General features: G+C 38.7%; 1 protein-coding gene across 1 annotated transcript; it reads right to left on the bottom strand.

Annotated features, from left to right (window-relative positions):
• Window positions 1–8447: 8447 nt before the first annotated feature.
• Window positions 8448–10535, bottom strand: LOC139116405 (uncharacterized). Its single transcript, XM_070679040.1, has 2 exons — window positions 10330–10535; window positions 8448–9207 (listed from the first exon to the last, which is right to left on the bottom strand). Exons 1-2 carry the CDS (start codon window positions 10533–10535, stop codon window positions 8448–8450), a joined length of 966 nt encoding a protein of 321 aa, XP_070535141.1.
• Between the last annotated feature and the right edge of the window lie 4178 nt (window positions 10536–14713).

Below are 14713 nucleotides of genomic sequence, written 5' to 3'. Positions count from 1 at the left end.
ACGATTGGACTAATATACACTGGTACAACACCTTATGTAGGTCTCCTGGTTATGTGTTAAATAAGCAACTTTGTTGGCATGTAATATCTCTTGTTTCTACACTGCAAATTTTTCTGTTTGCCGGCCAGCTAAATTCAAGCCAAAAATAAACAGGCTTGTTTGTCAGTAAACAGATTGTTTCGAGTTGTGAACTTTTGGTTTATTTTGGGCTTTCCGGCATGCCAAGTCTGGTTTCTGTGCAAGCCAGTTTGGTTTTTGATACTGGCTTACGGGCAAGCCAGGCTACCTCTGAACATGATCTGGCATACATACATGCCAAGCAAAGATCACTTCAGCTTGCCAGTAAGCCAGTTAGTACTAAATAATGGTTTACAGGCAATCCACTATTATATGAACTAGGCTTGCTAGCAAGCCATGTTTAAGATACTGTGGCTTGCCCATATACCAGATAATGCTGAACAGTGGCTTATTTATAAATCAATATCACACTTCTCTGGCTCAACGGTAAGCCAATTCTGGTTCCATCTGGTTTGAAGATAAGCCAATATTAGTGCAATGTGGCTTACCGACAAACCAATTTCTGACTAATTCTGGTTTACAGGCAAGCCACTTTGAGGATTCCTCTGGTTTACCAACAAGCCATTATAAGCTGGCTTGCAGGCATGCCACTCTAGGGCTTTTGTATGGCTTGCTGACAAACCAGTTCAATATGAACTATAATGGGGGAATAATTATTTCTGACCATTCTTCAAATTTCAATTGGATTTCATCAAATTTTGCAGATACAGGGGAGGATTATCATCCAATGGAATGGCCTATTGGGTCCTCTATGTGATGGAGCTACACAAAGCAGGATTGTAAAACATCTGAAACACAAACAACAGCTGAAGTAATTAGAAATCCTGCAAGCTACATTAAAAAATCAACAACAATCATCAAAATGAATTTCAGACTAACATTTATTGCAATTTACAAGAAATGAAACAGTAATTGTTGCAACATAATCAAATCTAATACTTACAAGGGTATACTCGCTAAAAATGACATTCTTATGAATCACATTGATAACATTATTTGATTTTATAAAGTTTACCTCATGCATCTGATGCAAAATTGCTGGCTGTTTCACTGGGAAATCCCCTGCACACTACAGACCACTCATAATTGCCAGCCATAATACCTCACATCCCAGCTTTGTCAAGCCAGAAGTACACCACAAATTGACATGTTCTTCACACGTCTGATGTGATCAAAGTTTGAAACCCTAGATAACTAAGCATACCTAGCAACACATTGTCTCTTTCCATGCTGCAAACTATGACACCTTCAAGAAACAACACAAACTGCTTGCTCATAGACGAGCACACCTAAAAAGGGCTGCTGCTTTGCATCTCTTCCTCGGAAAGTGAGTAAGATGATGAAAGTGAGTGAGAAAGATGTAAACATTCAAAATTTGAGGTACAAGATTAGCTCCTGGTAAAACGCTCAGTGCCCAGCTACTAGTACAAGTGTAACGCCCTTCCCTGTAGAGATTTTATCTCGAAGCGTCCCTCACGTGGCCAAGGTGTGTGAAGGTCATTGACTCAGATCGTACGAGAAGCAGATAAGAGATAGTGTGATAGTTTAATTAATTATTGGTTAAGATTTCAATACGAATCGAGAACGGGATATTCCATGGTGTGTTCTATTTAATCTTAAGAAACTACCAAATACTGGCGGGAAAATTACCACTGATAACTTTTGTAATTGTATAGGTCTTGAGATGTATTTAACTTTGTAGAGAGCTTAGACTAGAGGACTTGAGATCAGACCTTTGACGGTGAACGACACGGTCGCCATCTTGTAATAAAATACAAGGTTGTGTTACAATCTACATCTTTGTGTGTCAGCTTCAGTTACTGAAAGCATTACGATCCAGACTGGTACCCCAACTCGTAATTCCCCTAACTAGTCTTTCTTGGTGCACCAATAATCTGACATGACTGCTCAGGATAAAGTCTCTCAGCATGAAAAAGATACATGTAGCTCTTCCAAGTTATTGTCAATGTCATAGGCCTTGCTGCATCACTGCACTGGCAAAAATGTGTAAAACTATGGTTTGAATGTCATGATAATGAATTTCAATTCCAGAATATCAAATGATTTATTACAAGGCAAGATATATTAGAGTCACAGTGCAATGTCCTTTTGAGACTTGCAAAGAAGTTGGAAAGACCTTTGAGAAAGCATTTTATCACTCTGGCTATGCAACAGTCATCATTGATGATATACTTCACATGTATGATGTAGTTTGAAATAAGTAAATGAGGCTCCATTAACTGTAACTTTTGGCTACTTCTTCAGTATTTCAGTACTGTTTATCAACTACAGTTTCTTGGCCTACTTTCCACAGCATACTAAAATGCCAAGTATTATGTTTGTAAACACAGCCTGTATATTTGATCATTTTTATAATTGACAAATGAATTCTTGTCCAGCCCTAAATGAAATTTTCAACAATAACAATGCTACATGTACATACTGTACTGAGAAGCTAAACATTGGGATTTCATCATGCTTCAATGACTTGAATGGGAAACTGCAGTTGATAAGCAGAACAACAATGCTGGTAGGAAGCCCCTAAGCTGTGGCTAATGGAGATCAGAAAAACAAAACTAAGCCATAATCTACCAAGTAAAAATGTGATTGATGTGAATGAGGGTGTGATTGATGGCCGTATTGGCCTTTTATCCTGAAAAAAAGACAAATGCAGATTTGGCATGGCCATGTCCTTGTACACATCCTGGCACAGCTTTGACAAGCATATCCGTGTACCACCTATGTACTTGACAACACTGTAGCAGGGGTAATTTTATACTCAGCCCTGATATAGGAATGTGCGCTGTTGGTATGTAACATGCCTATATGCATGTACCAGAAGTGCTGTTCACCTCCCTGTACCAGGGCCTGTGTTCAGCATTTGAGGCACAGTGATGAACACATCCGCATACCAGCCCTGTTGAAATTTTCAGCCCCTTTTCACCCTGGTCACATAAAAGCTTACCTCCCTGTACCAGCCTTATTGTAAACACACAGTGCAATTGTGCCTATGCAGACATTCATGTACAAGTTATGTTGGAATTTCCCCATTACAGAACTGTACACATTGCTTCTACAGGGTTGATTTGGAAGCAAATTTTCAAGCTCATTTTTTCAAACCCATGTTGCATGTACTATTTGCAAAACTATTGTACAGGACTGTTGACACACTAGGTACATGGATGTGAAATGCAGCTGTACTAGTTATTTTTCTGACTATGCTATACTGGGGATGTTATTTTAATAGCTGGTAGTCTCCGTAGCTTCTCAGAGCTGGTACAGGTATGTGCACATCCTGAACCAGCCCTCAGAAGGTAACAGGGTTGTGAAAGTTTTCCTGTGTAGGGTTACACGGAGTCCTTGTACTGATTTTGACAGAAATTATAAATCTAGCATGATAAAAGCTCCATCAGCTGTAACCTTTGGCACTTTTCAAGTTACTGTAGTTTTATAGTGTGTAATATACTGCAGTTCTTGTTCTACTTCTTAAGGAATGATGAATGTCCAACATACATTATCAACCCAGTTCATATGTGTATAGCATTGTTATTGTTGAAAATCTAATTTCAGTATGGAATGGAATTCCTTTGTCACAATGACAATGGTTGTAAAAGATGTACACAGTATATTGTCAAGCAGAATATTGGTATTCAAGAGGCTGTTATATAGCTACCGAAACTGCAGTTTGTACACACAACAATGAAGATTTAAAATAGCAAAAACGTACAGCTAATGTGCCTTTACTAATTTGCACTGAATCACAGTAACAATTTTTTCAAGACGTAATACTTACGTCACAACTGTAACCTTTTTTCCAACTGTAGTTTTTAAACAAAAGACACTCCTGAGAACCCGAAAAGTTTGATGCCTGTTTAAAAATAAGGAAATGGCAAATTATGTTACACTGATATGCAGATAAAAATGGACAATGAAAATGATCTACATGTTGTCACACTTGTGTAATTGGTGTGTTCCACACTTGCCTCAAAAGTTGCACTGACTTGTTATAACTGCGGTGAAACTCAAAGAGCTTTTATGGACCCATAATAAACACACACCAGGGGGTACACTTTGCAGTGCACTTCATACAGAGAATCATATTACATTCCTTATATACTGTCGCTCTGAGTTACATTGTATCACAGCCAAGTCAGAGTCTAGTTGTCATTAGACTCTTGTTGCCTTTGCATTGTATGAAGTTGGCAAAAAAATCATGATCCACAGGATCTGTACATGGAAAACTTGTCGAAAATGTACGGGGATGGCAAGTCAGGAAATCTTTACCCTACACACACAGACACTAATCAGTTCCTACCAGCCTACAGGCTTTATTGCTTTATCTCAACAATTTCAGTGGAAGCCTACTGTTTGTTGCAACTCAACTAAAATTACCGATCCTGTAGTAAATTTTGAAACAACTTTACAAACCAATTACACAAGTGTGATAACATTTAGATCAATTTCACTGTCCATTCTTATCTGCATATGACAGTAATTCTACTCTTTATACATCAGACTAAGATTCAATATACTAAACCAGGCTCTCCTCATATGATTGATTATAACAATAATAAGTTTAAACATGAACATGTATGTCTGTTTTGTGACCACGACAAAAGATACGTCACAGATATGTAATAACAGCTGAAATTTAAGCAAACCCCAAAGTGTTAGTGTAATATGTGGAAATATGAGGAACATTCACGCCTGACGTAATTATTATCACTCCACACAACGATATTGGATCACCTTTTATAATCACTTTCTGACTTCCACCATATCGGAGGGCAGAGTCTTCATTCTGCTTCCACATTGTACTCAGAGAATCCATTGTTAATTTGTGGAGCTGTAGTCATTTTCTGTATCAAGTATATCATGTCCTGGACAATCTGTTGAAAAAAACCAATAAATATCTATTACCGTAAGTGGAAGTCAATAGTCAACATTTGTACATGAAGTTATTTGCTGAATGAATCACTTTAATATGTACCTGTCTTGAATGACAATTTGGCTCACATGATTTGTGTAAGCAATGATGTTGAAGGACCCAAGTTCAAATCATGCTGTGGAAACATAAATTTGCCTTGAATAATAGAATCACCAATAACATCATTTTGACAAATGATTTGTGAGGTATGTGCGTCTGTATTAAAGCATCTAAGTTGCCAGTTTGAGGTTATTATCAAATCAACATAAACAATAAATATCATCCATGAAACAGTCAATGTTTGTTATTGAAAGAATGACATGAGGGTACCTGCATCTAAACCATGGCAAGTCAGTTTGCCTAAAGATCACACAGAAAGGTAGCTAAAACAAATGTGCAGTTTACTCACTTTTTCTGGTCCCTTCTTGTAAAATGGGCATCTCTTTAATGCGGCAATAGCTCTTGTTGCAGCTATTTGTTGGTGTCTCCATCCTATACGATAATGACAAAGGGTTATTAAATGTAATTTTCCTGTGAACTGATGGATGATAAAATTTAAATGATTGCCATCTTTCCGTTCAGGATGGACAATGGCAAGGGATTATTAAATGCACAGTGGAGTACAGACGACGTACACCAGATGACGCCACACATCCATGATCCACCTCTTAGAAAAGCTCCTCGTCGCTGACAGTGGAGCTAAGAAAACGCATTTGAATATTCACCGAGCAGGGACGATTTCTGGGAAACACAAACACGATAACATACAAAAGGGACAAACACACATCAGTTCAGTCTGATAAAAAGAAATTGAAGGCTAATTTGTTACATCCTTGGCAATGATCATTGATATGAGTAGCAGTGCTATCCATTTTCGTTGGTGCACCCGTCCATGTGTAGTGGTGAACGTCGAGGACAATGGCGAATAATTGCGACAAGAAAATTTTGACTTTTTAAAACAATACTCAAACGCATGCATGTTGCTTAAAATGGTTCAAGCTAACCGATATGCTCTGAGGAAAATGCAAGCCCGGTTTAATTTTTGACTTTGCACATTTTACACGCAATATGCAAAAAAACAAATACGTAAGCTTACGTTTGATTTGTGCTTGTCTTCAATTTCAAAGACGTCGGTTGCATCATGATCCGTGTATATATGTGATGGCAAATAGTTATCGCTAAGATACATAACAAGTTTTTGCAAAGTCATCCTTCATCGGTGACGGATGTCATTATTGTCGACTGTTGTGCGGGAAATTGTATTGGTAAACTGACGGACTGCCGAAGTACGGAATCATAAGAGGTAGGACGGTCGTGAATAACGCCTCAGCTGCAGTGCAAAGGCCAGTGTAATTCGGGACTGTGGCGCACAATCTGTGCCACAGAAGAATTAATACGCAACTGCCTACGGTGAAAGGATGGGATTCCACAAGACAGCGGTCCCTTTAAAGTACGATCAATCAGCAAGTACTAAAATTCTTCCATATGTCACGGATATATAATATCTATAACAAAGTTTAAACATTGGCTTGGCGTATCACTGTGTAAAATTGTTACAAAGGGTGAACGTCAAAGGCTATGGCTTGTATATTTTTGGCACACTTCAGGGGCATAGAAAATCCATTTCAAACATGTCCTTATTAATAAAATACATAGGACTTGTCCCAGGAACATGGCTATGGCCTGGCAAAAATTCAGGATATGCCTACAATAGCGTTGATCGCGATTTCGGGTTGTTACTATAGCTGCACGCGCGCATTCGGCCGAAGTTTCTTGTTGCATGCGTGAATCACGGATGTGGTAGCTTTAGTCTGAGCCGTAAATTATTGTGGTTTTTACTTTCGTCATGTCTCGGATATTGTTGACAATCCGACGTAGATGTCCTATTTATTTTTGCATGTTATGAAAAAAATGACGTAATTTGCGATCAACGTTTTTTATTGTCAATTAATTCCTTCAATTTATTGTTTTGATATTTATGTGCCCACACACTTGAAGCAAGTCCATGTCTTCTGTTCAATTGAAAACTTCACAAAATTGTATCGCACAAAATTAAAGCTAATCAGTCTGTCGCACTGAGTGCAGGCATGGATGCACATGGTCCTCCCTATCCTGCGATAGGCCTGTCAATGTCGTGACATGATGTAAAATTCTGGTTTAGAAATTAACTAGTGACTGATGATGACAGGCCGATTAATTTCATAAACTTGAATGGTTTGAACTTAAACCATGCCCACAATGTTGCCACTTGAGGTTGGCTTAAAGATGAGCCAATGAATTTGTCGTATATAAACAAACCAACGATGCCAGTGGCTCAAATTTAAACCAATAAATTATATTTGACGGGCTTAAAATGAAGCTATTCGGCTTAAATTTATACCATGACGGGCTTGTTAATAAGTGTTGCAAAGAAGAACACCTGTCCAACCAATTCTCCAATAATACGAATTTATTTCAATGTAACAGCCATATACTGGCGAAGAGACCGTTTACAATAATATTTGTTGACACATATATCTAGTCTGACAAAACTTTCACTGTGGTTTCATCTCTGTATGCAAATTTAGAGTGACATTGAAATGTTAAGTCAGATATGCAAATATAGAGTGAAGTATGCAAATGAGAATAGAAAGGAGAATACAATTGTCCTTTTCTCCATTCTCCCCCTCAATCAGTATGTGTAACATATTGATTCTCTAATAGATACTGTACTTTTTTACTTTAAGGAAATTACATTTCAAGTCAAAATATCCAATAGTAAAGACAATTGTCACTGAATGGCGTATACTACAAAGTAGAAATTTCATTCTGAAATGTCCAAATTTGAAAGTCTTTCAAATGTCTATTTTAGTATCTCTATACTCAAAATTCGAGAGGGCACAATTGTTACATGGCGCAGATAGTCACTCTTTCCAATTTTCACTGTACCCACACGCACATGTTCGTCACGATCAAGGTGTACTTCGGTGACTATTCCCAAGGGCCAATGTCCACGCTGTGTATCTGGAGAAATCACCAGGACAATGTCATCTACTTGTAGGTCTCTCTGTGGTGTGAACCATTTTTTCCGGATATTTAGACTGGGTAGCCATTCTCGCAGCCAGCGTTTCCAAAAGTGTCGCATTAATTCTTAAACTCTCCTCCATTTTTTTTCTGCGACGGTAGTCAGTAGTATCGACAGACGCTGGGGCAAATTCTCCACCAATTTGTCCATGAAGAAAATGGTTTGGTGTCAGAGGAGTTACATCATCTGGATTTGCAGACTGGTAGGTGATAGGCCGTGAATTGATCATTGCTTCTGCTCCTGTGACAGCCGTTAGAAGTTCCTCGTCAGTTATGTCAGCATTTTTCAGTATGGTGTAGATCGCTCTTTTAGCTGCCTTGATCATAGATTCATGAACTCCACCAAAGTGAGCAGCTAAGGGAGGGTTAAAATGCCACTTTATTCCTTGATTTGCAGTGGACCCCTTGACTTGATCCTTGTCCAGTTGTTTGACCAATGCTCTGAGTTCCTTGTCAGCTGAGCTACGAAATTGCTACCATCGTCGGAAAGAACTTGCTTTGGAAGACCTCGACGGTTGACCATTCTGTAAAAAGCATTCAAGAATGAGTCTGTGTCAAGCCCATATGCAACTTCCAGATGAACAGCTCTGGTGGCCAAGCAAGTGAACAGACACAAGTAGAGCTTTCTTCTTTGTTTATCTCCGCCTTGGATGGTGATGAATGGGCCTGCATAATCAACTGCTACATCAGCAAATGCACGCAGGGGCATCTTCAGTCGAATGTTAGGCAGTGGAGCCATCACCTGACTTGCAGATTTCGCTTTTTGTCGTCTGCAATTGGCACACTCTTTCTCCCACTGGCGGATTTCCTCTCGTCCTGCTATGATCCAAAATCTTGTTGACAAAGCAGATAGAGTGTGATTTGTCCCAGCTACATGTTTTCCCTGCTCATGATAGTGTTTGACTATTAGTTTGGTGACCCAGTTCCTCCGTGGTAGAATGACTGGATAGCGGACATCATATGGTAGGTAATCTGCATATCTTAGCCGCCCATCACATCTCATTAAACCATCTTCATCAAGTCTTGGTCGTAATCTTAGCAACTTGCTCTCCTTTGGCAATTCCTTTTCACCAACAAATGCTGAATACTCCTCGGGAAATGATTCAGCCTGCATGGACCAGCGTCCAAGGACACTATTTCTAGATGGTTAAGGGATACAATCCAACTTGCCTATGATTCTTCCGATGGCCATTGTAGACTTGTGCATTCCATCAGAGCACATGATACGCGAGCTATGGCTGCCTCGTGGGCTTTGTTTAAAGGTGTGTCAGTGGATGACATTTGTAAAGCTGGTTTTTGGGCTTCTCCAAATACCTTTATTAACTTTTACCTCAAGGATGTGCCTATGGAAGCTAGTTTTGCTTTAGGTTCTTTGAGGTGTGGCTCTACCTAGGTTGGGAGAATTTGTTTGACATACCCTCCTCCATTTAAGCTTTGGATTCTGTGTAACCCAAAAGTAACAGTGACAGGTAAGTAGGAGGATGAAGCAGAATGAAAGTTTCCCCCAAGGAAACATCTTTCTGCGAGAACTCCTACTTATCTGTCACTCCTCCCTCCCTCCTCCCCACTATTTTTATAGTCTATTATGGAGGTTGAGAACTGTTTGAATATGGAATCTCATGGCGGTTTCCGCCTGGGATGAGATCACGTGTATTTAAATTTTTGCCTCGTTCTGGAAGGCAGCAAATGAGATAACCCAAAAGTAACAGTGACAGGTAAGTAGGAGTTCTCGCAGAAAGATGTTTCCTGGGGGGAAACTTTCATTTTCTTTTGTAGCTTTGTATACAGGGAGCCATTTCCTAGTTCGTCATTTCGTCCAGATTCCTTGAGGTTGACTACAGCAATATCCAGCAAGTCCGCAAACGTTCGATATCTCTGCTATATCAAGTTCTGATAGGTTTAAAATTGTCAAGTTCCTCTAAGTACAGTGCTATTTGATGACGCTTTCCAAAGTATTTCCGTTCAAGTCTCTCTTTAGCTGCTTCATAGGCAATTGCGGAATGACCCAAATTTTCAATTGCTTTGCGAGCTTCTCCAGACAAGTATTGACGCAGCTGAAGAAGTTTATATTCTGGAGTTGCAGGGGACTGGTCTATACATGCATTAAGGCTGCTTGCCAACTTTCGTAAAGTCTCTTGTCACCCGAGAATGTTGGAATTGGGACTCTTTTCAACTGTTTCCACAAATCTTGACCAATGGCGACAGAGTTTGATACTTGATTTGTATTGGCATTCGAAGAGGTTAACATACCTTGTCCTGACCTTGTGTCTTCAACTGTACCCTGTTGTAGTATAGTGTCTGGCGTGGAAGTTGCATGGACATCAGGTGCACTGCAAGGATCAATCTGTGATTGTGGCGATCGTTGTTGTCTCAGTCCAAGTTCCATATCAACTTCATTCTCAAGTTCTTGGAATCCTTTCTGTAAATTCCGTTCAGCTGCTTGAAGACTCTCATGTTCATGTTGCATCTGTCTATCCCATTCATATTGCCGACGTTCATTTTCCTCTTCCAATTCCTTTTTCGTAGTTATTATCTCTTTTCCTTTTATTCACTTCTTCTAGGATCTTTTCAACCTCGTGGCGTGCTTCTTTTTCTTTCTGTTGACTGAGTCTAATATTAGTAGACACTCCTGACCTACACTTGACGTTCCATCTTTTCTCGCATGTATATAATCTTGTGCCTGATTCTGTGCTTCTGTGTACTCATTTTCTAGTTTGTCCATTTCTTGACTAACTTTTTGTATATATTGTTTAGCTTTTCGTCGCGAATACAAGTCTGATAATTTTACCATAATGTCCATAGCATTTTCTTGGGCCAAGTGCAACTTTCGGCAAATATCTCTCTCCTGTCTTCGGCTTGGTAATTCTTCCTCCTCATCTTCTTCCAGAAGACGTAGTAGCTGGTGTCTGAGCCTGTCAAACGCTGCCTTACTCTTGGCCTTGGCTTGCTTCAGCTCCTCCAACTGTTCTTCCAGACCTTCAGCATCTTCAGACTGCTCTACTTCTTCCTCTTCAGACCGATGGCAAACTTCTTGTTCTTCGTCCATAACTGCACTTTCTTCAAACCATGCTCTGCTACCAAAATATGTTGCGAAGAAGAACACCTGTCCAACCAATTCTCCGATAATACGAATTATTTCAATGTAACAGCCATATACTGGCGAAGAGAACTGTTTACAATAATATTTGTTGACACATACATCTAGTCTGTGGTTTCATCTCTTTATGCAAATTTAGAGTGACATTGAAATGTAAAGTCAGATATGCAAATATAGAGTGAAGTCTGCAAATGAGAATAGAAAGAAAACTACAATTGTCCTTTTCTCCAATAAGCCACCAATGTTTTGGTATGAATACACACCATTCATACTCTGTGTGGTGGCGTGACTTCAAACCAAAAAAAAATAGCCTTGGAAGCTCGGAGATAAGGGTATGATGCTTACGTGCTAAACATTTTGTGATCTTGATGTTAACCTACATGTTAATAATTTGCCTTATTGCCTTGTGATTCGATTGGTACTGATCAATTTACAGTTAAATGTAAAGAGCAGAGGAAGTGTCCCACTTGTGTAAAGCCAAGAGCACATAATCCGAACTATTGGTACAAAGAAGTCGGTAAGTTATTTTGTTATAACAGAAAATTTTAAACATGTCTGCAATACGTAACTGAACGCTGCCTGTCACTAAAGCTATTTACACAAGAATCGTTTGATTAGCGGGTTTCAGAAATAATATTTTTGCGAAAAAAACATGAAAAATAAAAGACAAAGACGTAATGTAATTCTTCCATAGCTTGAGAAAGACGTTCTCTAAAGACAGACGTAAACACCTTCAGGAAAATGTGTTGAAATCAGCCACCGGAGATTCTCCGTATGTGATGGCGTTTTTATCATGGCTTAAATATATATATATATATATATATATATATATATATATATATATATATATATATATATATATATATATATATATATATATATATAATATATATATATATATATATATATATATATATATATATATATATATATATATATTGCTCGTATAATATATATATATAATTTGCTCGTATAATATATATATATATATATATATATATATATTATATATATATATATATATATATATATATATAATTTTTGCTCAACATGATTTAAATTCATTGCACACATTTTATTTAAACAATAAAAAATTCCAGAAAATATATTTATGGATTTATTTGCTATAAGCATTTGATACAAGAGAACAATATTCCTAACATCACGGGCATTCTGTTGTTCTTAAGTGACGATGTACAAGCGTGTAAACATGATTTCGTATTTTAGTTTCCGTTTGCCGCTGGGGAACTTACATCGTGATTTTAAAAAAATAAAAGCCTCAACAAAAATGAGGGATTATTATTACAAAAGAAACAGTCGCATTCTGCTGGTTCACCCAATTGATTATTCTTTCTCTCACGCCCGGTCATTCTGCACCGTAGCGTGCTCGGCAGAGTTTTTACCAGCGCGTATTTACCGCAACCATGAAGCGCGTATTTAAGTGCAGCGGAGAATAACGATGGTACGTTGCTATGACTTCCGTGTACATGAGCGCGGTGGCTGGAATTGAACGTGCACGCGACGACAGCTATGCACGCGAGCGCCTCTGAACTGTCGTCTGTTGTCCCGCCTCAGAGATGTATATATATACAAGGGTATGCTCATATGAACATGGAACCTGACGATGTGCATTACAAAAAAGGGGAGACAGGGGAAACGGATACTATTACCCTCTAGAACGTCCGCAAAAGGTAAACAATTTTTTATTTTGCAATGTAACTCACTGACGATAGAAAGTAAAATATAGAATGAAAACAAAGAAAAAAATTGTGAAAATGTAAACCTTGACCTGCCAGGCTTGTTCACGTTCCGTACGACCAAAACAGACTGAGTAAAAAGAAATGCACATTTGAAAAAAATCATTCGGGTTTTATTGAAAGGATTTCACTAAAACTGAAAAAAAAACTAAAATGTTCTTCTTCTTTGGAATATTATATTGGAAGGTTTTTACTACGAAGAGAAATAAAAAATATGTCCTTTCTTCTGCGCATGACGAAACCACAGAACGGCTTCGTATTTGCGACGTTCGAACATCCAAAGTCGCTACCGGATAACGACAATTTGTATGCACATAGTCAGGATTAGCAATGCATTTATTCTCGGTCATATTTCGAATGTCTACTACATGTCTGTCATTTCATACTAGATGTGTGCTACGATGCCATTTCAAATTCCATACGTCGTTTTCGCGACGGAATTCAACTCACTTCATCGGTAAATAATGTCGTCGAGAAATGACTTGCACACCCTTGTGTATACATAATATGTAACAGGTCTGACCTGAGAGCGAGCGCAGCGTAGTATATCGTCATTGATGTTTTCAGGCAATAGCATGCTAATTTCTGTGTTTGATGCATGATTCATAACTTACCCATTGACTCGTTGAGGTTGAATTGTTGTCAATTGTTTTCTAGAATAACATTTATAGCAATTTAACTCGGAAATGCCAAGTTCACTAACGAAAATTATTTAAAACTGGTAAATTATATGATTCCGATCAGTTTATTATATTAAACAGGGGCGGGAACAGAGGCAGTCTAATGTAAAACACGTACTTGATATTCCTTTCTGTAGCTAGCTCTCAGCACACTATTTTTAATTCTCGTGTGAGTTGACCGTTTGTTCTCGCGAGAGTAGGCTTGTTTCAAAATGGCGGCGCCTAGTGATGACCGATCCGGGCCTTCAAAAGTGATCGAAAATAGTCATTTTGAAACAAATTTCACACTTTCTTTGGAAGAGAGAGATTCTTTTGTCGGCAATACACATTGTCGAGTAGTTTTTGTGGTAGATGATATCTTTAATTTCACGCAATCCGTGTAAAAGTATTCAAAATGGCCGCCTCCATGGAACTGTGCTCTCTTTTCAAACTTGTAGGTATATAGAGATTCCATTCTAAATTTCTTGTACACGCATTAGTCTTAATGCTCGCTTCGCGAGTGGCCTTCGGCCGCTCTCGCTGCGCTCGCTATGATTATGTGAAACGACACAGCGCAGGTCGCACGAGCGTACGTATAGTACGCGTATGCGTGCGTCGTTCCGCCGCGGCGTTTAGCATCGAAAGAATGCGGTCGATGTGGTCGCTTGTGACGTTCACGTAGACACGTCCGACCTTGATCTGGTTTTGTAGCTAAGTCGGCATTTCAATCTGAACGGCATTCTGTTATAAATTTCTTACACAGTTATCATCAAAGTTCATATTTACATATAAGCTGCTTAGTTTATTCAGACTATCAATTCAGAACAACAGAGTGCCCGTGCCAACATCAGTCAGCTCCAAATGGGAACATTGGTTATTAACTGCTGTTTATTGGTTCTTATACAAAACACAAGTTTTTAAGGCACACAAGTGAAGAGGTTATGATACGTTGAATTATGAATGCATGTTTCAAATCCGATTACCAAGGAAAAATTGCCAATTACTTTTGCATACAGGAGAAATAATTTGGTGAAGGGCTGATATTAGAAAAACGGAATTGCGGTCACAGTGACGTTAGGAAATACATCTTGCCGGCGTAAACGTTTCCTCTAGCCCTAAAAATCAAATGGTT

Source organism: Ptychodera flava, chromosome 17 (genome assembly GCF_041260155.1).
Source record: "Ptychodera flava strain L36383 chromosome 17, AS_Pfla_20210202, whole genome shotgun sequence".
NCBI classification, from domain to species: Eukaryota; Metazoa; Hemichordata; class Enteropneusta; family Ptychoderidae; genus Ptychodera; species Ptychodera flava.
This window is presented reverse-complemented; position numbering and strand designations above follow the sequence as displayed.